We start from the raw sequence: 24,892 nt of genomic DNA on the forward strand, positions 1-24,892 counted from the left end.
TTATATACTACATAATAGAACAAAAAAAATAGTATTAGCATTCGCGCATAATTCATATGGGATACATGTACACTCATTACTCAATCATCTATACTCAAAAATGATAGATAAACTTGGCTAATCAAATTTGTATAACTATAAATCGAGCATCACTTAACATAACGTCATCATGATAATTAACACACACACACACACACACTCATATATATATATATATATATATATATATATATATATATATTCAAATGAGGACAAGTATATTATAGAGAACTTAGTCGTGTGTCATTAGTCTGTATGTCGTGTGCATAGGGTTGACAGGTGTAGTCGTGTGCCATAATTTGTATGTTGTGTGGATATGTTTATCAATTAATAGAGTCTGAGTTCGAAACATAATGTTTAATTTACATGTATGTTAGTGTGCCATTGTGTATTAAATTGTGTGCATAATACTAATTTATCGTATACCCAATATTTATCTACACAGTCCTCTATATATCAGTGTGTTCATGTGAACTCAACCATATATATATATATATCAACCAAATAAGATATCGAAATCTCATTCTGGTTGTACGATAAATGGTAACATCCTTGATCTCATGAGTTCGTTAGAAAAGCTGACGTTGGTGTATCTGTTTTTTTTTTTTTTTCGATAAACGAGCGTGCTTCGTTCTTCTCAAAACATATAAAGTAATGAGTTTAAAGTACGATTTTTACATTACAGCTTACAGGTACTGAGGTACGTACGGCTCGCTGATTTATATTGCCCCAAATGGAAGCCGCTTTTCAGTTCGCTGTGTGTGCATTATAGTTGTTTCAATAATTAAAATTGAAGGGGTGTTCTATCTCAACTAAAAGTCTAAGTTAATAGTTGAATTGTACAGTGGTTATATGCTCAACAATTAGTATATAGATCACGGTTCAATAACACATATTTTTATAACACATTATATACATTATTTTAAAATATAATGTATATTATTTTAATTCATAAATTACATTATCTTATTCTAGAAATTTTATTATTCTAAACACACAATGTACATTATTCTAACTTATAAAATTCAACGACATCGAGCTGTGTGGACCCTTTTTTTTTTTTTTTTTTTTAAACCAATAATTTGCCTCGTTGTTTTGTCGTTGGGTTGCATACCCATTTGGCAGACCTGTCCCATGTAGTAACCTGGTATCCAAGAATATGATTAATGATTATAACCTCTAAATAACATTACTTCACTACACTTTTACATTCAAACCAACCATCTCTGCGTATTATTGCAATAGTGTTCACAGCCTTTTTTTTTTTTTTTTTTTTTAAAAAAAAAAAAATTCTTAATAAGTTTCTGATAACTACAAGCAAAATAAATCTTATAAAATTATATTTTGAGTTGATTGACTAATTAAATTATGCACCCTAATGCAGAAAACATATCTTTCTTGTTCATGCCATGTGTTGGCCAGATTTTACTACCGTTGGTTAGTTGTTGACTGGCCAACACTATTAGGATATTCAAAGTAAATAAGTAAAAAGGATAATTAATTCGAGAAGAATAACAAAAAGATCTTTTTATTTTTTCGAAGGCTTGAACTCATAAAGTTAGAACCCTATTCTCAACCTTTCTTAGGATATTTATACATGAGACTCTTAGCCAAGATTTAAAAAAAAAAAAGTAATTAATATTTGTATTTAATGTTACAAATTTCCAGTCAATCAATCCCGAGGAAGCACTAAAAGACTTCCTACCCCAAAAGGTGACTCAATGGGTTAGTAGACAGGGCCAAATGTCGGTGTGCTCAAGGAATCTGTCCACTTTAGACATAATTTTCACACTGCCACCGCTGAGATTCGAACCTTGGTCACTTACCCCAAATAATGCCCACTAAATCATTAAGCTAAGCCCATGCGAGCACTAAAAGACTTCCTAATAACATAACAAATTGCATTCCTAGCTAATTTAGAAAAGGAAAGTGTGTCGCTAAGTAAAGTAATTTTCCCACGAATCTCGGTCATTAATGTCCCAAAACTGCATTAATTGTTTCCAAAAGGTTGAATGTCCCTACGCCCCGGGCCGCATTCGGAAGGATGTAAATCAACTAAACACAGGTACTAGACCTTTGCTTCTACACTGTTGCTGGTAAAACTCAATCCTGAATCATTATTCTCAAATTTCACCTATACAACTAATTGAACTGCTCATGCGGCCCCAACACTGCATTAATGTCCTATTGATTTCTTGATATTATGTGGCTAAAATTAAAGAACATGTTAGAATAAGAAGATAGCCCTAAAAAAACGTACATGAAAATTAAAACATCATCAACCTGCTACACTGCTAGTGAGACACTTGTCTGTACGTGTGTGGACCCCAAAAGAAGGTGTGATAATGAAGCCCAGGCCACTATTGGTTGTTGTGACTAACAACCTGCAAACATGACTAAAATCATCTTATCTTTTTGAGTGATCATACCACATACATATAAACATATAACCAACTGTCCCACTGGCACATTGCTTGGATATATTATATATCCTTTATTGCATTATATTGCCTACTTGTCATTGGTTATATATTACAAGAATTAATATTTGGTACATTGGTAGCGTGTAACATGTAATTTAGAATGGTTAAAATGGATTTGTTTAGCACAATTTTTAGGTGGGCTAGACTGGTATTTATGTACTTATTGTGGTACGTAACTATGTATGTGTCCTTTCTATATTTACCCTTCGTTTAATTATCAAATTTAATTTATTGACTTATCACAAAACAAATGTAGTTTCCATATACGGAGCAACGCTTTACATGTGGAATTGATAGATTATTTCTATGTTTTTTTTTCTTTATGTCTGATCACATGTTTCTTTGGTGAGTCAATTATCAATATAATCATACACTGAGACTAATCATGCATGTTCAAATAGGGCCCCTTATAAATTTTAATATAGCTACGTTCTCATGGCTTGAATTTGAAGATATTGGTCATGTTTGATAACATAATTAACTTATCAGTCAATTTTGACTTATTTGACTACTATTAGCTGTTTGACTTGGTTAAACAATCCATATGCGTGTAACGTGTTTGATTAATTAGCTTTTTGTACATCATATTGCTCCAAAATGCTAAATTCAAAATGGTACTTTGCAATCAGCTTTTTTAAAAAGTCATTTTACATGTAATCAGCTACCCGTTAACACCTAATTTACCAAACATTTTTCTACAATCAACTAATGTTATCAAGTATCAAACCGGGCGATGAGAGCAACCGCAGATTACTAATGAATTTCCCCTAGCCTGGTAAAGAAAGCGATCGTTGGCGGTGGACCAGACATGGCGCCATCTAGAACTAGAAAACAAGAGGAAAACGTTGGTGGTTAATGATGCACTAATATACACCATTACATGTTCCATCAACCAGTCATCAGTTTTGTTCTTCAATTGTACATCATCAGCTCCAACGTTTGGTTTGGTCACTTGCCATCACTGTTATTAGCTGGTTCACAATCAACAATATATATAATTATCAACTTGTCCATTGTCATTTGCCTAGCCACCTACCTAAACATTTCATCTACGAACTCCAAACATGTTAAAGATTTGACATTTAAGCATGATTGGTAAATGAATGTTAGTTGTAAGCTGATTGGGTTAATTAGAGGGTATATTAGTTAATAAAACATTAGCTGATTATCGAAAAGTGTTTGGTAAATTATTTGTTAGCTGATAGTTGTTTGACATAATTTCTTTTTTCAAAAAGTCGTTTTGAGCAGCTTTTTGGAGTTACAAAAAGCTAATTAATCAAACACTTATATTGATTTTTTAATCAAATCAAACAATTAATAGTGGTTAAATAAGCGAAAATTGACTAATAAGCTAACTATTTTACTAATCAGGGCTTTAATTACCACTTCACACACCTTATTACGAAATTATGGGTTCACTTTTATCCAAAATATAACAAATATGTTTAATTTCAAGCCGAATTATTAAATCATATTCTCAACTTGATAAAATCTGAATTGAAATCCAATTTATCGAATTATACTTCGTTTAATTAATTGAAATTATTAAATATGTATATGGAAAGTCTATAATGTCAATTAATATGGGTGTCTTTAATTTTACACCCAATACTATCATGTATATATCAACATATATGATTGTACCTAGTATTGCTGGAAGCTTGGAAATAATTTTCAAGTGTATCCTACAATGATAAATTTTGGCCGGTATGCATGATGGTACAAGGTACAAAAGACACTTATGCAATGAACACTGAAGTTAGAACCTATGCCCTTGGTAATTTTGTCAAATATATATAATTCACTTTAAATTTCATAAAAAAGAGATTTAATTTTTTGAAATATTAATTGAGTTAATTAATTTAATGAATATTCTCTTAACTATTAACATTTACTAATTTTTATCTATAACTTTTAATTGTACCATAAATGGTCACTTAACTATTGATATTTATCAAATTTCATCATCGATTTTAAATTTAACCCGGCTTTAGGTGGATCAGCTTTGCGATGAAGCAACTTAGTATTAGGTGCTTCAGTTCAAGAGAAAAAGGTTACTTTTATATTAAGAAAGAAAAGAAAAGGTCAGAATTACATCATGGAGCCAAAAGGAGACCAAAAAGTGGTGAAAAGATGATGATGATATAAAGAAAAGAAAATTCTTTAGGGTGTGGGGGAATCTCATTCCACTGAATCCTATGCATCACCATAATTAATCACTTTCCACTTTACACTCGCAATTTTATATGAGTATTATATTACACCAGCTATAATATGAAATGACACCAAATTGTCCAGAAGAGAAGAGTTGATGAAGTATGCTTTTTTTACTTAGAAAGTTATGAATTTGATATTTGTTAATAATCTGTTGAGCTTATTGTATAAGTTTTCCTAGTATAGTTTAGTTATTTTGTGGGATTTGTGGGTTATTTTCGGGCATTGTAACGTAAATATAAAATTTATATGTGTGGGAGTTTTACTGGGTTCAAAATATATATGTGTGTGTGTGTCCAGGATTAAGTGCGAAGGAGTTTTCAGGTGAAAAGTGTACATAAATCTCAACCATTAATTTCGTATAGATCTACTGCTTTTTTTAAAAAAATTACACTTTGAATCAACAAAAAATTGCAATAATTGAAGACACAAAAATGTGCACTTGAAGGTCGAAATTCTGCACTCGAAGGCATAAAGATATGCAATCGAAACAATTATGGTACTAAAAAGGAGAGTTGTTCAACTTAAGTGTTATTGAAACAATTACTCTTACAAACCGTTTGTAAATCACACAAATTTCATTAGAAATTTAGTTATACATTATTGAAAAGATATAAAAATATAATAAACATTGACACATAATTGTGCACTTGAAGACACAAAAATATGTACTCGAAGGCCAAAAGTGAGCACTCAAAGGCACAAAGATGTACACTCAAAGGAGAAACTATGCACCGAGACAAAACATATGCACTCAAAGAAAAAAAAATGTGCACTTGAAGACAAAGACCATTTGAACTTATTTACACGAAATTATCATAATGGGACCGCGCGTGTATGTTTAGAAATAACATTGGTATAAGTAAATTTGAAGTTTAGAAAATGTATACAAAAAAGAGGCGGTGCAAACTAGAACTACTCATTTGTAGAGTCGAATCATAACTTTTCCATAAAATTTTGATTATAGTTCTAACTATTTTTCAACTGTCGATTGTTAATTTAGAACTCTAATTAAACTATACATCTTCCAAAAGGCTGAACCCTAACCCTAAGGGATTTAATTAAACTATACATAGTTACTCCTATGCATGACTTTGGCTAATTTATGCGCTTCAAGTTGGTCAACTACAAAATTCATTACACAAGGTATAGATTATCCAACTTCAATCTATAACTTAAAGTTACATAATACATTTAACCATTGACTCACTGTGATTTACATCCTTCCACATGCTCTGTCGGGTCGGAGTGTGGAGACCCTTAAAATTGGGAATTCAACCTTTGGGAGAAGTTACATAATACATTCCAATTAATCAAATCAATTATCATTGCTAGTGTTGGCATTTGTCAGCTTTTACATTATATACGTAGACGTGAATTTGATTTACTATTTTATTTTTAGTTTGTGGATGCAATTTATTTGAATTTAAAGGTTTAGATGGGTGATGATGATTATATATGTAAGGGAATGTGGTATTGTCGAGTGCTTGCACATATAGATTAATTTAACGCACTCCAATTGTCCATATTGTGAGTTGTTTTCAATTCCTATCGACCGACTATTTCTTTTTAGAAATTTCTGCAATTATTGTACACGTAAGGTTTGAATTACTTAGGCAGTATGCTTTTATCATTAGTCCTATCCGGTCCCTCTCTTTCTTTGTTTATATCTTATACCGAGTTTTAAGAAAACTATTAAAGTATATTAGAAATATATATATATATATATATATATATATATATATATATATGTAACGAATTATGTGAAACAATTGCCTTAGGTGAAAAAATAAGATATGTTGAACCTGTTAAACTATCATATTAAAAATGTGCACTGGAAGATACAATAATATGCACTATAAGGCACTGCAATGTGCACTCGAAGGCAAAAACAATGCACCCAAAGACAAAAATATGCACTTAGCAACAGGTCTTGAACCTGTTGAACCAGCTTGTTAAAGATGTGCACTACAAAACACAACAATGTGCATTCGAAGGCAAAAATCAATACACCCAAAGATTAAAAAGAAAATAAAAATACACTGACTTACAAAAATTACAAAATTGTCACCGTATTTTTTTAAATTTTTTCTTCATTCTGAGTGGTTGATCTGAATTTAATCAGTCTGAGATTTAACCCTGTTTTTACATAGGGACTCTCCTGCATTTGATCCGTTATATATATAATTACATTCAAATAAAAACAACACCTTGATCAACCAGCATGAAATGCACACAATCTACTCTAAAATAAATTGTGTGCATTCGTATAATAATTTGTACCTTCTCAGTGGGTCTAACTTGAACGCATCCTTTATATAATAAAGCTATATGGTTTGGGAAATAATTAATGTTACAATTAATGCCACAACATCCTTTATTATAAAAAATAAAAAAAAATACACATTTAAAAAATAAAATAGCTATATATTATATAATCATATAAAAAATAAAATAGCTATATATTATATAATCATATAAAAAATGTGTTCAATTAGAGTTTAAATTTACACATACAAAATTTGAAATTTTGCTTTCCAAATGTAATTATCTTAGTTATTATTTGTATTTTGAAAATTATAATATAAATGAAATACAATTAAGAATAAACCAATGTAATTATGTAAATTATCTCTATAACCAGGACTATGTGGTCCAATGGTACCCGGATTGGACTTCCATTTGGAAGGTTGTGAGTTCGAGTCTCAGTGGAGGTATTATTAGCTCTTTGTGTTTCAGTAGGTTGAGAAAGTATATGAACAGATACTACAATGTAATAGAGCTAGTAGCATTCAAAAAAATATATATATATATAAATTATCTCTATAAGTTTATTTGAATATGCACATAATTAGAGATTATATTAACCATACAAAATTATAATTTTAATTGTAATTTTGTATTCTATAAAAATAATAAATACTTGACCAATGGAAGCTCAAAAATATTATTATATTAAATAATTTAAAATATTTTAGTTTTTCTATTTTTTATTTATATTTATAATAACATAATTTTTTTCCGTGCATCGCGCGGGTAAATTAGTAGTATTAATATAAAGTGATACTAATACTACAATCAACTAAGGGAAGAAGTTGATGACGAAGACCGGCCTATTGTTTGTGAAAAATCAAACACGTGAAGGTCAATTTCACATGCAAGTTTTTTATTTTTCAATTATAGACAATAGATCTACATATATAAAGAAAATGACATTACTCTTTCAATTATTGTCAGGTGATGATATTAATTAAAATATTATTAGCTAGAATTAAACTATTAATTAATATAATTAATTAATTAACCTCATCCATCCTATTGAGTAATGAAGAGTGAAGTGGACCCATACTAACTATTACATTATATTGCCAATTTGATCGAAATCCACCCGCCTAACTCTTTTATTTTCAAATTTAATCCATTTTGATCCTTGTAATAAGTTTAACTATAATTTTTATTTTTAGTTTTTCAAATACCCTCACTCTATGAAAAATTTCACCAAACCTCACGATATCACATTTAAACACATTTTAGACAAAAAAAAAAAAAAAAAAAAAGTGTGTTAGATGGATGTTTAGAAGGCCAAGTCTAATATATTGTCATTAAAACGTGATGGTGATTATTACGCAAGTATACAAAAATAGTGTTACGTATACACTATTAGACATACCTTTTGTTCTAGTGATAAGTGCTTGATCGAACAAAGTTAAGTGTTTTTAAAAATTAAGAACTGCGGGCAAACAGAACAAACCTAATTAAGAATTAAAAATGAAAAATACCACTACAATAATCAATTAAGAACTAAAATGAAATAAACTATTAAACTCTCTTTCTTTTCCAAGGACAAGAATAAACAAGGAATTAAAGGGAATGAAAACAACATAGGTCCTTCTCAAAACATGTTTGCTAGTCCACTGTTTTGTGTTAATGTAAGTAGAAGCCAGCTAATATGCATGTATGTAGACATGGACCTTACACCAACCTATGTTCCCCTCTAAAATCAATCTAAAATATGTAGAATTGGATTGAAATTAAATGGAAATGAAATAGTTCTTATATCTAAACCATATATAATTCATCTCTTAAAAAAAATTATTGAATATTTCTATTAAATTCTGAAAACTGACAGATTAATCTAAACAGAACGTAACCAATAATCCATCCAATATATTCTTTGCAGTTAAAAGCCAGAAATTAATTTCATATACCTACCAACTAAACAAACCATCAGTTTGTGTATTATAGTAAAAACTAACTGCTAATCCTTGTACAATCAAATCCTTTACATCTTACCATATTTGACATGTTATCCAATATTTCATTTGCAATTAGGGTAAATGAAGTGTTTGGATGTTTTTGTTAGATGGCTTTACTTCTTGTCCAAACTTCAAATTTTCGATCTTGTTTGTCGTTAGTCTTTGTAATTTTTATTGTTCACTTGTATTTTGTTGGGAGCTTATTTTGAATAATTGTTGGTCATTAAGTAGTACGGAAAAAAGATCAAGTAAAATAAAAAGTCGAGCATAATAATGATTACTACTTGTATATTTGAATGTTATAACATGTAAAATTATTTAATTAGTTTATTTCACTTAAACATTAGCATTGGGCCTTTTTTTTTTTTTTTTCCCTTTTTAATACGATCAAACTCAAATCATAATTATATCACAAAAGTTAGCTTATAAGTGTATGTTTGATTCAAATATTATATATTAGCGCAGACAATTATATTCCCATTAATAACTTATGTGAATACTCCATGTTGAGTAAGACTTCAAGGATGACAAAAGTGACAAAAACACTCAATTAAGTTAGAAAAATACCAATTTATACTGTCATGAGTATTAGACTTCAAAAGCAATTGATTCCAAAATCCAAAGACATCATTTTGATTTTGAATTTGAATTGTTATCATAACATTAGTGTGAATTGATTTGGATTAGTTTGACACAAAACCAATCCAAATCAATTACGACCCCTATTAAATCCATAATCATGATGGTTAGAACTTTTGTTTATATATATTCATGCCGTTTGCCTTTGTGTTCTTCCACTATATGCATGGCTTAATATACACTCAAGTTTTCTATGCAAAGAATAATTCAACTTTCTTCTTGACTTGTTTTTCAAAGTCGATCTTATTTCTTTATTTTATGTTTTTTTTTTTTTTTTTTTTTTTTTTTTTTTTTTTTTTTTTGGAATCAAAGAGATAAGGACACTTGAACAATACACAACAAACCAAACTACTACCTACAAATGACCTATGCCACATTTGAAGATGGCCAAAATGATCTCCAATCAAACTCTTTCCCATGCTCGGCAAATTTGACTTGTTTTAGGTCCTGTTTGGTAACATATTTAGCTTATCAGTCAATTTTTACTTATTTGATCACTATTAGTTGTTTGACTTGGTTACACAATCAATATGAGCGTTTGATTAATAACTTTTTGTAATAACTTATTGCTCCAAAATGCTAAAATTCAAAAAACTGCTCAAAATAGTTTTTTCGATAAGCTTTTTGATAAAGTCATTTTGCATACATGTAATCAACTATAAGCTAACAACTAATTTACCAAACACCTTTCTTCAATCAGCTAATGCTATCAACTAGTCAAACTCACTAACCCAACTATTTACCAAACACCCCTTAATGTATTGCCAATTTACCAGCAAAAAAAAAAAAAAAAAAAAAAAAAGTTAAGGTGAGTGACAATGCATCATGATCACTTTAAAATCAACCTATGGCCTCTTTGGTAAAACAATTAGCATATAAGTCAATTTTGACTTAATTGATCACTATTAGTTGTTTGACTTGGTTAAAAAAATCAATGTAAGTATTTGATTAATTAGCTTTTTGTAACTCCGAAATGCTAAAATTCAAAAAGCTACTCAAAGCAAATTTTTCAATTAGCTTTTTGAGAAAAGAAATTATACCAAACAGCTAATTTACCAAACACCTTTCTACAATCAGCTAATGTTATCAACTAGTTATACCTTCTAATTAACTCAATCAGCTAACAGCTAACAGCTAACAACCATTTACCAAATAGGACGTATATGTTTTCAATCTCCACCTAATATATGAGCTTAAATAAATTACTTCATTTGTGTGAATGTGATTGATGTACCTCGGCCATGATTTTTATAATTTTCTTGCTCTCTTTCCTACATACACTAAAAAGAATGACTCAACCAGAAAAAATATTGACTTTATTAGAATAAATATCGTATATAATTTTGTTTTATTATATTACTCTTTTTAATAGAAGTCAAAAGATTAGTTAAAACCTAAATCTTTTATGCATCATGGGTAAATTTAAAAGAAAAAGTGCATATACATTTTTATTATTTTTAAATTTTTAAAATTTCGTGTAAATTAAATAAGACAATTATTTTAAAATGATGGGAGTGTATATTACTAGCTCCCAACTTCCTTAGTCCCACTCTATCATCTCTGTACTTTTTAAACTTTTATGGCTACAAAAACTATGCTAAAAGACTAAAAGAAATAAGCTTAGCTTCAACTTACTATTCTACGTACATTTCAATTCTTTTGTACAATGGGTTATGACAGGCTGGGGAGCGAGCGCGGCGGTTCTTCTCGCCGGGAAATTCTGCAAGACGGCCAATCAAATGAAGCCACGTCAAGTCGGCAGAAGTCAACGGTGAAGCTTCTCGTCATAGTCGCCGCCGTGCTCATTGTTACCGCCGCCGTTTCGGTGGGGGTTTTGGTTGGCGTACGCGGCAGAGGCTCCGGGGACAGAATAACCGCCAAGCCGAGCCAGGCGATGGCGCGGACCTGTGGCAAGACGCTATACCCTAGTCTCTGCCTCAGCTCGCTACTGGACTTCCCCGGCGCGCTCTCGGCGACGGACGGCGATCTGGTCCACATTTCCGTCAACGTGACTCTGCAGCGCGTCGGAAAGGCGCTGTACACCGTCACCGACTATAACAACCTTCAGATGAGCAATCTCGTCCGCTCCGCCTACGACGATTGCCTCGAGCTTCTGGAAGATTCGATTGACCTCCTCGACCGCTCCCTCAGCTCCATCCTCTCCGGCGGCGGCGGCGGAGCGAACGCTCAGGACGTGATGACGTGGCTGAGCGCCGCGCTCACCAATCAGGACACGTGTACGGAAGGATTCTCCGACGCTAACGGCCCCGTGAAGGATCAAGTGACGCAGAGGTTGAAGGACTTGTCCGAACTTGTGAGCAACTCCCTCGCGATCTTCGCAGCCACAAACGGCGGCGACGATTTCTCCGGCGTCCCTATACAGCACCGCCGCAAATTGTTGGATCATCGCGACGCTGTTCTCGCATCCGACGACGATGACTTCCCCAAATGGTTATCGGAAAGCGACCGGAAATTACTCGGGACGCCGGTTTCTCCAATTCACGCCGATATAATTGTGGCCAAGGACGGCACCGGAACTGTCAAGACGATCACCGAGGCCATAAAGAAGGTGCCGGAGCACAGCACTCGCCGGATCGTGATTTACATCAAGGCAGGAGTGTAAGTTTACCCTTCTCTCCCGATAAAGAAGGGAATTTCTACTCACTTTTTACAATACTTTTCATTATATATATAATTAATAAGAAAGTATGGAATAATATATAGAATTTAAAAATTTTTACAATACTGAATAATAAAAATATAAATACCATAAATAAATAAAGAAAATATCACCGTCGCATTGTCACAGTTTTTATAGTGAACGATATTTTTATTATTTTATATTATAAATTTTTTCATATATAAAATTATAATCATATATTAAAATTAATTTTATTTATTATTCTTCCCAACTTTTATCTCTATAACCAGGTGAACTGTCTATGTAGACTTTTATTTATTATTCTTCCCAACATAATTGATGGTGCTATCCTAATCGTGATTACATAGCAAGTGGAACAATAGTGATTGGGTAATTGAAGTCAGTCAAATGGTGATTACGATGTGGATTCGCTAATTGGATGAAATTGATGATATGATTGACAATTACGTGCACTTTGAAATTTAATTAGCGACTGTCGGATTTGAAATAATGAGAGATTAATTTGTCGGTAGAAATTGATAATTTTATTTTAAGATTAATTATAATTATAATGGTTAAAAAATTGCACAGGTACGATGAAGCTAATCTCAAAGTGGGGAAGAAGAAAACCAACGTGATGATAGTCGGAGACGGGAAGGGCAAGACCGTCATTTCTGGTGGAAGAAGTGTGGGACAATATACCACCTTCCACACTGCATCTTTCGGTAAATTCTCTATTCTCTATATTTTAATTGCATTTATGCTTATTAGCTTTTGGGACACCCTTTTTTCTTTATGCCTTTTAGCAAAACTTTTCTTTTCACTACAAGATTGGACGGCCAAGAGAGGGGTTTAGATGCTTTGGTGTTTGGCTCAAAATGAGCCAAGTCAAACACGTTATTACTTATTAGACATTAGATCGAGAAGAAACCAAACCAAAATTTTCCGGCCTATTGAATTCTCATATTTAGTGTAGAAAGGAAATATGAGAGATGTTAGTTCAATTTTGGCCTAACTTTTGTGTCGTATGCGGATTAGTGTTATCATGTGCGTCGTGAGCAGCATGGTATTGGCTTCCTTATCCCCAATATGCGATATGATATTGGCATAGTGGCATTGTGAGCCTCACTCTATTTGCTATAGAATATAGGGAAAGCGATGTGACGATAGCTTATGAACAACCACTCCATTTTGGTGACCACCACAACATTCATTTCATAGCTTAAAAAATATATTTATATATTATACATTTTTTTGAATGTTACTGACTCTATTACATTATAGTATCTGTTCAATATATATTATACATTTAATATAGGGTAATAATATTTTGTGTATAATATATATATGCAGCCGCGACAGGGACAGGTTTCATAGCCAAGGACATTACGTTCCAAAACACGGCTGGGGCAGGGAAGCATCAGGCGGTGGCGCTCCGGATCGGCGCCGATCACGGCGTGATATACCATTGCCAAATCATCGGGTATCAAGACACCCTCTACGTCCACTCGCAACGCCAATTCTACCGTGAATGTGATATCTACGGGACGGTAGACTTCATCTTCGGCAACGCCGCCGTGGTCCTCCAAAAATGCAACATTTATGCCCGGAAGCCCATGTCCAATCAGAAGAACACCATCACAGCACAAAACCGCAAGGACCCTAACCAGAACACCGGCATCTCAATCCACGCCAGCAACATCCTGGCAACCTCAGACCTTGAGGCGTCCAAGGGTAGCATCCCCACGTTCCTAGGACGGCCCTGGAAGATGTACTCCAGGACCGTCTACATGTTATGTAACATGGGGGATCACATCCACCCCCGGGGCTGGCTCGAGTGGAGTGGGAATTTCGCCCTTAGTACATTGTACTATGGCGAGTACATGAACAAGGGCCCGGGCGCTGGGCTCGCCCAGCGAGTCAAGTGGCCCGGGTATCGGGTCATCAAGCTAGAGACCGAAGCAAATAAGTTCACAGTTTCTCAGTTCATCTATGGCTCGGCATGGTTGCCTTCAACTGGAGTGGCATACTTGTCAGGGCTCAGTAGATGAGCTAGCAATATATATAAATATAAATATATAGATGTTACAGTTTCTCCAATTCCATAACTTGGATATAATGGAGTAGTATTTCATTCCCACACCCAAATAATTCCAATCCCTTGTTGCCAATCTGACTGAAGAGTAAAGATCCATATTGTAATCTCTGTATTTTATTTTTTTCACCCTGTTCCAGCTGCAATGTTATGTTGTAAGTAAGATATTGAAGTCATATTTAAGATACAATTATATCAAGAATGAATGAAATTTTAAATTATTCAAAGTCCCTGTGCAGTACTAACTCACAAGCTTATCAATTACATTTTTGTTCTTCTGTTCGTATAATTTAATTTAGTATCAGAATTACTAACGTATTGAATTTATTTTACACAAGAATCACAATATGATATACTTGAAGTCAAAAGCTTGTGTTGTGTATCTTGCGTGGTTGCCCCACATGGAGTAGTCCCCCACCCTCCTCCATTTTTAAGGTGGAGGGTTTTGAATGTTGGAATTAATTGTGATTAGTTGATCGTACAAATGCATTCAACCTAAGGAGAAATTAGAGGTGAGACTTTGTGGGCGAAATCAGAGAATCTCTAAATCTGATGATTAACCATAGCTAATTTTCTCGCTGTCCATTACTCAATCTCACTGCTGCCACGACACTAGTCCTTACGCCAACCTCAAAACTTTTTCATGTGCCAACACTTTTTAATATGGCACCCCAACACTTTTTATTGGAGTATTATTTTTCATAATAGAAGATTTTTTTATTTCACCAGACTATATTCTGCATCTCATGAATTAACCATTTGATTGAAAATAAATGTTAAGTGAGATATCTCAATCATTAGACTAATGCTTTAAGATTTTAAAATCTCATTCAATGAAGCTCAATTCTTAACAAGTTTTCAATCAACACTTTCAAGTCACTTAGCGCAACCCCAATAAGGCTTCATTCATAACTTTTGGAACAGTAAGATCTCCTTTGCTAAGCTTTTGACAAATGGGAGTGGTGGATTTTGGAGATTTCTTTCTCCTGCAAGAAAAAATAATAATTTGTCAGCTTTGTTCCTTTGTGTGGGTCGCACAAAGAAAAGGAGAAAGATGCAAGTTGTGCGTGGGCTGCACATTCGTGCACGCATCCACGGGGCGCGTTTAGAGGCTGTAATTTTTTTTTTTTTTTTTTTTGAATTTTGCTTATATTTGGTTGTTTTTTTTAACCTCCTTCTCCCATTTTCTCTTTCCTAATCACATTTACAAAAACTCCTCAAAAATCACACCGAAACCCCATTATTGAGGATGCCCTTACACACAACCATCAAACAAATAAGTGTTAAAATCAACAAACAAAATACTCTTAAACCCTTTGACCATGGTTCTTACCATTTTTCCAACCACTTTTGAGATCCTAAAATATTAATTGTAATATATACATAACTTATTAACTGAAAATACATAATGACCTTATTTGGTAAATGGATGTTAGCTGTTAGCTGATTAGGTTAATTAGAGTATATAATTAATTGATAATATTAGTTGATTGTAAAAAAGTGTTCAGTAAATTGACTGTTAACGGATAGCTGTTTGTTATAATTTCTTTTCTTAAAAAAGCTAATTGAAAAAGTTGTTTGGAGTATCTTTTTAAATTTTAGCATTTTAATTGGAGTTACAAAAAATTGATAAATTAAACACTTATATTATTTTTTAACCAAATCAAACAATTAATAGTGGTCAAATAAACTAAAATTAGCTGATAGGCTAACTATTTACCAAACAAGGCCAATATGTTAATTGTAGATATATAATCTAAATGTATTTTGAACGATGGTCAATAATGCAAGACCGACCATGGCCGATGGTGTAACAATTGAATCAAAGGAATATACTTCACCTCTACAAATTGGGCCAAGTTAGTTTGTTTGTTTGGGTAAAATCAATTGGATATAATATTGGGCCTTTACTGTAGGGATTTAAAGCATCCGGCCCATTTACCCATTATCATCAATTCATCATCATCATCTTCTTCTTCTTCTTCACTCCCAGTCTTCCAATTCAGCTAAACCCCTGGCAGAACCCTAAACATACATTTCTGCGCACCTCCTTCTCCCTCTCCCTCTCGTATAGGGTAAAATGGCGCTCTCGAAACTCTCATCCTTCAATCACCACATTAGAACCCTAACCAGACGTCATTTCCTGCCCCAACCGTCGCCGCCGAGCTTCTTATGCCTTCGCCTCTTCTCATTCGCCACCCCGGAAGAGGCCGCCGCCGAGCGCCGTAAACGCAAGCGCCGCCTTCGCATCGAGCCTCCGATTTCCGCGCTTCGCCAACAACAGCAGCAGCAGCAACCTCGCCCCACCACCCCGCAAAACCCTAACCCCAATGCTCCGAAAATCCCCGAAACCGTCTCGGTGCTGACCGGGAACCGGCTCAACCTCCACAACCGCATTCTCAAGCTGATCCGCGAGAATGATTTGGAGGAAGCCGCGCTTCTCACTCGCCACTCTATCTACTCCAACTGCCGCCCCACAATCTTCACCTGTAATTCCGTCATGGCAGCGCAGCTTCGCCAATCGCGCTACGCTGACCTTCTATCGCTTCACCGCTTCATCACCCAGGCCGGCGTCGCCGCCAATATTGTCACGCACAACCTTCTTCTCTCCGCCTACATGGATTGCCGCAAGACCGATATAGCGATGGAGCACTACAAGCAGCTTATAAATGATGCCCCCTTCAACCCCTCGCCCACCACCTACCGGATTTTAATCAAGGGTCTCGTCGATAACAATAAGATTGAAAAGGCACTTGAATTGAAGGAAGAGATGTTATCCAAGGGATTCAAAGCGGACCCCATTGTGTATAGCTATTTGATGTCTGCTCAAGCTAACAACTCAGACGCTGATAGCATTTTCAATCTTTATGAAGAATTGAAGGAAAAATTGGGAGGCTCTGTCTCTGATGGAGTGATTTATGGCAGCTTGATGAAAGGTTACTTCTTGAGGGGAATGGAGGAGAAGGCTATGGAGTGTTATGCAGAAGCTGTGGGTGAGAATTCCACAATTAAGATGAGCGCCGTGGCTTTTAATCACATCTTAGATGCATTGAGCAAGAATGGCAAGTTTGATGAGGCTCTGAAACTATTTGATAGGATGATGACTGAGCATGATCCTCCCAAAACATTGACTGTTAACTTGGGGAGCTTCAATGTGATGGTGGATGGTTATTGTGCCGAAGGGAAATTCACTGATGCTATTAATGTTTTCAAGTCAATGGGTGCAAAGAGGTGTAGCCCAGATACAATGTCATATAATAATCTGATTGAACACTTGTGCAATAATGATATGTTGGGCGAGGCGGAGGAGCTTTACAAGGATATGGCAGAGAAGAAAGTGAGCCCTGATGAGGCTACATTTGTTTTGTTGATGGACACTTGCTTCAAGGAAAATAGGCCTGATGATGCAGCTCATTATTTTAAGACAATGGTTGAATCAAAGCTGCGGCCTAATATTGGGGTGTATAATAGATTGGTTGAAGGATTGGTTAAAGTTGGGAAGGTTGATGAAGCAAAATCGTTTTTTGATATGATGATGGGGAAGCTCCGAATGAAGGATGATGAGTACAAGTTCATGATGAATGCATTGTTTGAGATCGGGAAGCATGACGAGGTGCTTGCCATTGTGGATAGGGTGTTAAGGGAGGACCCAACTGATCTTACTGATGAGTTGAAAGAATTTGTTGGAGAAGAGCTGAGGAAAGAAGGAAGAGAAGAGGAGTTGCCAAAGCTTATAGAAGACATAGAAAGGGAGAAAGCTGAAGCTGCAGCTAAGGTTGCTGAAGAAGCAGAAAGGGCAAAGGCCAGTACCAGAGAAGCAGTTAATGCTTTGTTGAACACCCCCAGATTGTTTGGAAAGAAGGAACCTGAAGATCAATCAGCAGCTTCAACAGTGAATTCTGCTGAGGCAGTAGAGATTGGAGAAGAGGAGATTGCTGATGCAGTGTCAAATGCTAGTGGTGATGCCACAACTGGGCACACCACAGCATGAACACAGAAGACTGGTTAAACCATACAAGATTTTGCCTTTTTTCCAAGTACATTGGCCCTGGGTTTAAGATTATCAAAAGAAGCCTAAACAAATCGCTTTCTTTCCAAGAACAGACTAGTTGGTTCTAAGAGCAGTGAATCCAACAGATTTCTTGAGTGTCAAGTTTATTTGTGGCATGAAAGATTATAATCATGTAACTAGTTCAGATTGGAAATAAAATTACTTACTAATCATGTGTTAGTTTTTGTTTGTGAAACTACTTTGTACTAATGTTGTCAGTTCCAATTGCATTATGAGTTTTTGCTTCTTAAACCACTTTACCCTAATCCTGTTGGTTTGAAACTTGAAAGTTTGAGAATGGTTAATGATGTTAGTGTTGGATATATGGATGTGGAATGGAATCTGTGTTTCATCAGCAGCAATGGATGTTTGTTTCCTTAAACATAGGATGGAAGAATTAATAAAAACAGCAAGTAGTAAAGTAATTCAGATGCCCCAAACTCTTGTTTCTTCCATTGCATTCAGAAATTGTTGTCATACAGAAAAAGGGTTTTCTCAGAAAATTGATAGAACTAGAGCTTCAGTTCAGCAATGGCAGATATGCAGCCTCCTATACATTGACAGCAGAACTTTACTCTAAGGTACAGAGCACAAGATAAAGAGTAGAGAGATACACACATGCACATTAATGAGGGTAGAGAAAACAGTTACTCCAAAAATTGAATGCAAATTAGGTACAGAGATTTGGTATGCACACTCCAGCATCTGGGTTCTGTTGCTCCTTCCATATCCTCCCTGTAACTCGAAGTTTCAGCTCTTTCCTGTCCCCGCCAGAAAAGAAAAGTGCCATGTTACGTTGAATAATAAGGCCATCGTGACTGTCCCTGACCTTGCGATGGCTATCCCGAACACTTCTTGGAGTGCCCTCCCATATCAGCTTTCTACCATTTGCTCCTACCTCCAGACTGTAGCTGTAATTACGTGCCTCGGTTTCATCACCCATAAACCGGAGAAAAGCCATGTAAACAGGGGCCATGCCAAGCTGGAAGGCCTCAAAGTGCAGGCAGAAGTACTGACCAAAACAATGGAAGACCTAACAGAGGAAAGAAGACACACAAACTTCAACAAATCTACTTATGTAGGGAATTCCTAAAATTGTAGAATTGTAGAATTAAAGAAACAACCATAGTTAAGTTTAGCTCCCCAAGTTTTTCTAATTACTCAACAAAGTTCTCAAATTCATCAATAGAATTGTTAGTCAATGTCAACAACATCCGCATTATAAGCTGTTAGTGTTGTTAGGCACTTTGGATAAGACAAAAAGGGGGGACCCTTACACTGGCCAAATGGTGTCTAATATAGAGGGAGCATATCAAGGGAAAAAATATCATATGATGTTCACAATTCTAATACCATTCAACAGAACATAAGAAACTAAGAAAGAGCTTCACTTACAGTCAGCATCCATGTGGCGTTTTCTACTTCACGAGGGTTGGACTTGACATATCGATGGTTAAATGTGCATCCGGTGTGCATGTCAACCTTGTGGTCATCCCTTAAATGAGTAACCAGATAAGGTATGTCCCCAGTGACCGAGCACTCTGATCCAGCATATGGGCAGTTATATGGTCTAAAATTGCAGCCTGTCTCATGTTTAAGTTTGCTATAATATGGAAATATTTCTGGGCATCCCAACGAATAATATCTGCAAGGCAGTTCAAGAGACTCTGCAACCTTCTCTAGTGCTAAGCACCGAATATCACCAAGCTCTTGTCTGCAAGTAGGACACCTGTTGTGCACCCTTGTTTTACAGGTCGAACAGAGGGTGTGCCCGTTGTGACACTGCAAAAGGGCGAATTGGCATCAACTTGACTAGGAATGAATTGCAACCCAAAGATCAATTCAACAATCAATTTCAATATTGATCCTTAAAGATGCATAATTGCAGCAAGGAAAATCATCAAACTCTCACCAGATAAACAAACAACAATATATTAATATATCATATTTGGTTATTTTCTCCACCATATATCTACAATGGATGCTAAGAGTTCATACTATCATAAAGAACAAAAACTATGTATTCAACCCAGCCAATTGGTACAGCACAGAAGCATAGATTATAATGGAACTCTATTGGTAAAAACATGCTATTTGCCATCATGACATGCCATCAGCCAACTTTCTCTCCCCCATCTCTCAACACAAGGAAGAGAAAAAAGAGTCCCACACAGGTAGCTTAGTTAGTTAATTGCTGACTAACAGATTGTGGGCAATGACGTAGGATTGAATTTTGCAAATTGCAACGCGGGAGTTTCACAATCTTGTGAGTGTGGTACCATGGTAGCTCCAACCTCAAGGGAGGGAGAGTCACGGTGATTTATCCTTCACAAATCCTGCGGGGCAGGATGTGAGGCCCAAGTAGGGATGGCAATGGGTCGATGGTGGATCAGAAAGGCTACATCCACCACCCGACCCGCATCGGGCAGACTTTTTCAAAACCAATCCACCCCACAGGGTGAGGGTGTCCACACCCGTACCCACAACTTATTATTTTTTATTTAAAATAATAAAAATATTCAAACATAATAACTATGGAGTAAATCATTAATTTTTAAAAAATATATTTATTAATTTAGAACTAAAAAGAAAAGTAAAAAGTTATAAAAACTTTAATAATTAACTACATACTATTACTTATTTTACTTGTATATATATATATATATATATATATATATATATATATATATATATATATATATATAGCAATACTATAAATCTCTCTTGTATTTCCCCTAAAAACTTTCCCTTCTAATGGGGCATTATCTTATAGGTCGTTAAATTTATTTTTAAATTAGTTGCGGGATCAACCAATTCATTAGCACCCAATGAATAAAAGTCACGTCATGGGAGAAGTTTGGAGGGAAAAATTAGGAGGAGAAAAGAGCATTGTCCTATATATATATATATATATATATATATGGTGGGTCATTTGGAGTTCTAGGCGAGTCTTGTATTGAACCCGATCTAGGTCGGGTTTAAATTTTAAGACACATCCCAACCCAACAAACACTATAACCCAAAAAAAATCATGATCTATACGAAGTGAATTTGGGTGAACATCCGTCAAGCAGATTGAAATTGCCACCCCTAGACCACCCAAGAAGAGAGAAAATAGGGTAAAGTAAAGGAAATCAAATATTACCTCTGTCCCATTTTATTTTGTTATTTCTATTCATTGATCAAATCAACTTTTTCTCCTTTTATTTATTTTCTTTATTAATTTTTACTTATTTTAAAATTTGATATTTTATGTTTAATAGTATTTCTAGTGTAATTTTTTAATATTAAAAATATAAATTTTATATACTAATACTCAACTTAATATTATGAAAAATTGAATTAAAAATAACTCAAGAACCACCAACACTAGATAACAGAGGGTATATTGCATTCCGAATTATACAATTGAAAGAAGGAAAAAAGAAAATCAAAATTTGAATTGAAAGAGGATGAAGAAAAAGGTAGTAAGAGAAGAAACCTGATGAATGGGAGGGTACATAGAATTTGTGCAGACAGGGCATTCGAGCAATTCATGGACACTTGTGGGGCCAATTCCGGCAGGCAAAATCTTACTGTGAGGCTTGGCGGAAGAATTGTATTGCTGATGGTGCGGATGCGGGTGATGAGACGACGCGATCTCCTCGTCTTCCATGCCGTCCGATGAGGATACGCACTCAATGCTATCGATTTCCATCATTATCACAAAAGCCCACTCCTCGAATTGGAGGAAAAAATTCAAAACTTTTTCCTCAATTCATCTCCAGAGATCGCCCCCTGCAAATTTCTGAACTCCTTCTTTCAATTTCTTTTGGTTTCTTCTTCTGATCTGGTGGGAAGAATACGCGACAGAGAAAGAAGAATCAAAAGAAAATGAAAGGAGAATGGAGAATGGAGAATGGAGAATGGAGAATGGAGAATGGAGAGAGAGAGAGAGAGAGAGAGAGAGAGAGATCGATTTGGATCGATTCCGAAGAACCAAACGGAGCCCCTTTTGCCCTGAAAAGGAGGTTCTTTTCTTCTTCCCCTTCTTCTTCTTCTCTCCCCTCTCCGAGTTTCTCTGATGTGAGCAGAGAGAGACGAGGATCGCCGTTGAATTCAGGTAGCGCCTATAGGGTGGGGCACGATCTAACGGTCCTCATTTATCTTCTATACAATATTGCCATAATTATTATACGTTTATAGAATAGTTTTAAAAAGTGACAAATATCATAATATTGATTGATGAGATATTGAATATTTCATTTAAATAATGGCATAGCTGTCTAGGCTGCACCAATTAATGCCTTTTTCTAATCCTTTTTTTTTTTTTGGCAACAAAAAAAGTGATTTAATGCCTTTTTTTTTCTAATCCATTTTAATTAATTAATTAAAAAGTAAAATAAAAAGTGATTTACACCCACCTAATGGGTATTCATTAGCAAATTTAATGATGACCATTTATTCTTGTAGCACTATTTTTAATATTTTCATATTAAATTTATATTTTAGCACATAAATATAAATAATAGAATCTAAAAAGAACATATTTTTTTATTTAAATGAAAAATTTTGTTTTGCAATATTTAGTTCAATATTAATATATAAAATTTATATATTTAGAAATTATATTAAAATACTACTAAACACCAAAAAGAAAAATGAAGAAGAACAAGTAAACATGACATGTAAAATATGACAAAATTAAAAATTTTCTTTTTAAAAAAAATTAGGTCATTTATTACTTAATTAACGTTTTCATGCGATTTCTTAATTAATCAAAAGATTCAAGAAAATTTTGGGTTGTTTCCTAATTAAATAAAAATTTTGAAATTTGTTTCTTAGATGAGAAATATGTTTTTGGTCTGAATTTATTTAAAAAAAAAAAAAAAAAAAAAAAAAAAAACCTGAAACGAGTACCCAACCTTCTCTTTTTCATTCTTGCCTAGCTAAAAGATATTCAAAATTGTGCTTCATAGGTCGAAAACAATGTGAAATATTGGTGAAGATAAAATGATAAATTCATAAACATAGAAGATATTAGTATTCTTCACTTGCAAACTTATCTTTAGATGAGCATGATCAGTATACATTTTGTACGTAAAAAAATGTTAAATAAATCACAAAACTTATTACTTAGTTCAATTGGGACATTGAAATTAAAGTGTGTAATTAAATCGTTAAATAAGTAAAATATGCGCAATTGGTACATTTTTTTTGAAAAAATCAATACAATCTGATCATATTACTTAGATAACATGTACTATGAATCGTCATTTCCTCTATCATACTAGTTGGGATGAAATATTAAAATGTTTTCAACATAAATTGCATTAAAAAAAATCACAAAAATGTTTCAATTACGTATATTTTACTTGTTTGATAGTTCAATTTCACTTTTTTTTTTTTTAAGTTCAATAATCCAATTATACAGAAACGTTAAGTTTGGTGACTCATTTGACACTTACTCATAAGATGTTAATGAAAACATAAATAATTAAAAGGTTTAATTTTTTAAATTTACAAATTAAGAGTTTAGACATTATATTTATTATTTTAAGTTATCTTTGTGATAAATCATATTTATTTTTTTTACTAATTATTAGTGAGTTGGCACACTACTTTTTATTTATTAATACAATATTTTTAATTATGAAATAATTAATATTTATGCATATTAACAAAAAAAAAATTTACAATTATACTATAATATTTTATTTTATTTTATATTTACACTTTTGTTTCTACTTTTTGTTCCCCGTTTTAGTGCTACATAGGGACCAAGCATATCCAAAATGATTTTTATAAAATAATAATAATAATTTTTTTTTTAAAAGAACATTATCAAATAATGCTCCTTTAAGTACTTTTAGCATAAAGTGAATATTTTTAGCATATTTACAATGCTCCATTTTCAGCATTTTTCTTTTCTTTGGAACATCCAATTTGAGCATTTTGGCATAACCCAATTAAAAATACATTAGTCATGTTTGGTAAAATAGTTAGCATATTAACTAATTTTGACTAGTTAAATCATTATTAATTGTTTGACTTAGTTAAACAACCAGTCATTTTTGGTAAAATAGTTAGCATATTAACTAATTTTGGCCTGCTTGTTTAATCACTATTAGCTGTTTGACTTAGTTAAATAACTAATATGAGTGTTTGGTTAATTAATTTTTTGTAACAGTTTATTGCTCCAAAATACTAAAATTCAAAAAGCTGCTCAAAACCATTTTTCTGATCAACTTTTTGATAAAATCATTTTGTATGTAATCAACTATTAGTTAATTTGCCAAACATTTTTCTACAACCAACTAATGCTATCAACTAATCAAACCCACTAATTCAATCAGCTTAGTAAATATTTTATAAAGAATACTTTTAATTCCCAACAATTAGTGATTTGAAAATGCAACCCATGCATCAAATTTAGTACAAATAATATATTCCATTTTCATAGCACTGTAAAACACATCTGAATGACAATGTAAA

At 33.8% G+C, this 24,892-nt stretch overlaps 3 protein-coding genes across 3 annotated transcripts; 2 read left to right on the forward strand and 1 right to left on the reverse strand.

Moving 5' to 3' along the window:
- Positions 1–11,089: 11,089 nt before the first annotated feature.
- Positions 11,090–14,594, forward strand: LOC109189196 (probable pectinesterase/pectinesterase inhibitor 61). The gene is made up of 3 exons (XM_019339988.1): positions 11,090–12,250; positions 12,864–12,997; positions 13,626–14,594. Exons 1-3 carry the CDS (start codon positions 11,298–11,300, stop codon positions 14,321–14,323), a joined length of 1,785 nt encoding a protein of 594 aa, XP_019195533.1. The 5' UTR covers positions 11,090–11,297; the 3' UTR covers positions 14,324–14,594.
- A 1,755-nt stretch (positions 14,595–16,349) lies between these two features.
- LOC109189163 (pentatricopeptide repeat-containing protein At3g49240) lies at positions 16,350–18,670 on the forward strand. The gene has a single exon (XM_019339932.1). It carries the CDS (start codon positions 16,448–16,450, stop codon positions 18,356–18,358), a length of 1,911 nt encoding a protein of 636 aa, XP_019195477.1. The 5' UTR covers positions 16,350–16,447; the 3' UTR covers positions 18,359–18,670.
- Positions 18,671–18,846: 176 nt separating this feature from the next.
- On the reverse strand, positions 18,847–22,298 carry LOC109189164 (E3 ubiquitin-protein ligase SINAT5-like). Its single transcript, XM_019339933.1, has 3 exons — positions 21,900–22,298; positions 19,814–20,200; positions 18,847–19,451 (listed from the first exon to the last, which is right to left on the reverse strand). The coding sequence occupies exons 1-3, from the start codon at positions 22,116–22,118 to the stop codon at positions 19,089–19,091; spliced, it is 969 nt and encodes a 322-aa protein (XP_019195478.1). The 5' UTR covers positions 22,119–22,298; the 3' UTR covers positions 18,847–19,088.
- Between the last annotated feature and the right edge of the window lie 2,594 nt (positions 22,299–24,892).

This window comes from Ipomoea nil, unplaced genomic scaffold, assembly GCF_001879475.1.
Source record: "Ipomoea nil cultivar Tokyo-kokei standard unplaced genomic scaffold, Asagao_1.1 scaffold1509, whole genome shotgun sequence".
Lineage (NCBI taxonomy): Eukaryota > Viridiplantae > Streptophyta > Magnoliopsida > Solanales > Convolvulaceae > Ipomoea > Ipomoea nil.

What these genes read in the sequence shown, in the direction of transcription:
- LOC109189196 (XM_019339988.1), top strand. Translation starts at nt 11,298, where the DNA reads ATGGGTTATGACAGGCTGGGGAGCGAGCGCGGCGGTTCTTCTCGCCGG. An exon ending in ATTTACATCAAGGCAGGAGT is followed by an intron (nt 12,251 to 12,863) that starts GTAAGTTTACCC and finishes AAAATTGCACAG; the next exon opens with GTACGATGAAGCTAATCTCA. An exon ending in CTTCCACACTGCATCTTTCG is followed by an intron (nt 12,998 to 13,625) that starts GTAAATTCTCTA and finishes ATATATATGCAG; the next exon opens with CCGCGACAGGGACAGGTTTC.
- LOC109189163 (XM_019339932.1), top strand. Translation starts at nt 16,448, where the DNA reads ATGGCGCTCTCGAAACTCTCATCCTTCAATCACCACATTAGAACCCTA.
- LOC109189164 (XM_019339933.1), bottom strand. Translation starts at nt 22,118, where the DNA reads ATGATGGAAATCGATAGCATTGAGTGCGTATCCTCATCGGACGGCATG. An exon ending in TGTACCCTCCCATTCATCAG is followed by an intron (nt 20,201 to 21,899) that starts GTTTCTTCTCTT and finishes GCCCTTTTGCAG; the next exon opens with TGTCACAACGGGCACACCCT. An exon ending in ACGCCACATGGATGCTGACT is followed by an intron (nt 19,452 to 19,813) that starts GTAAGTGAAGCT and finishes TTCCTCTGTTAG; the next exon opens with GTCTTCCATTGTTTTGGTCA.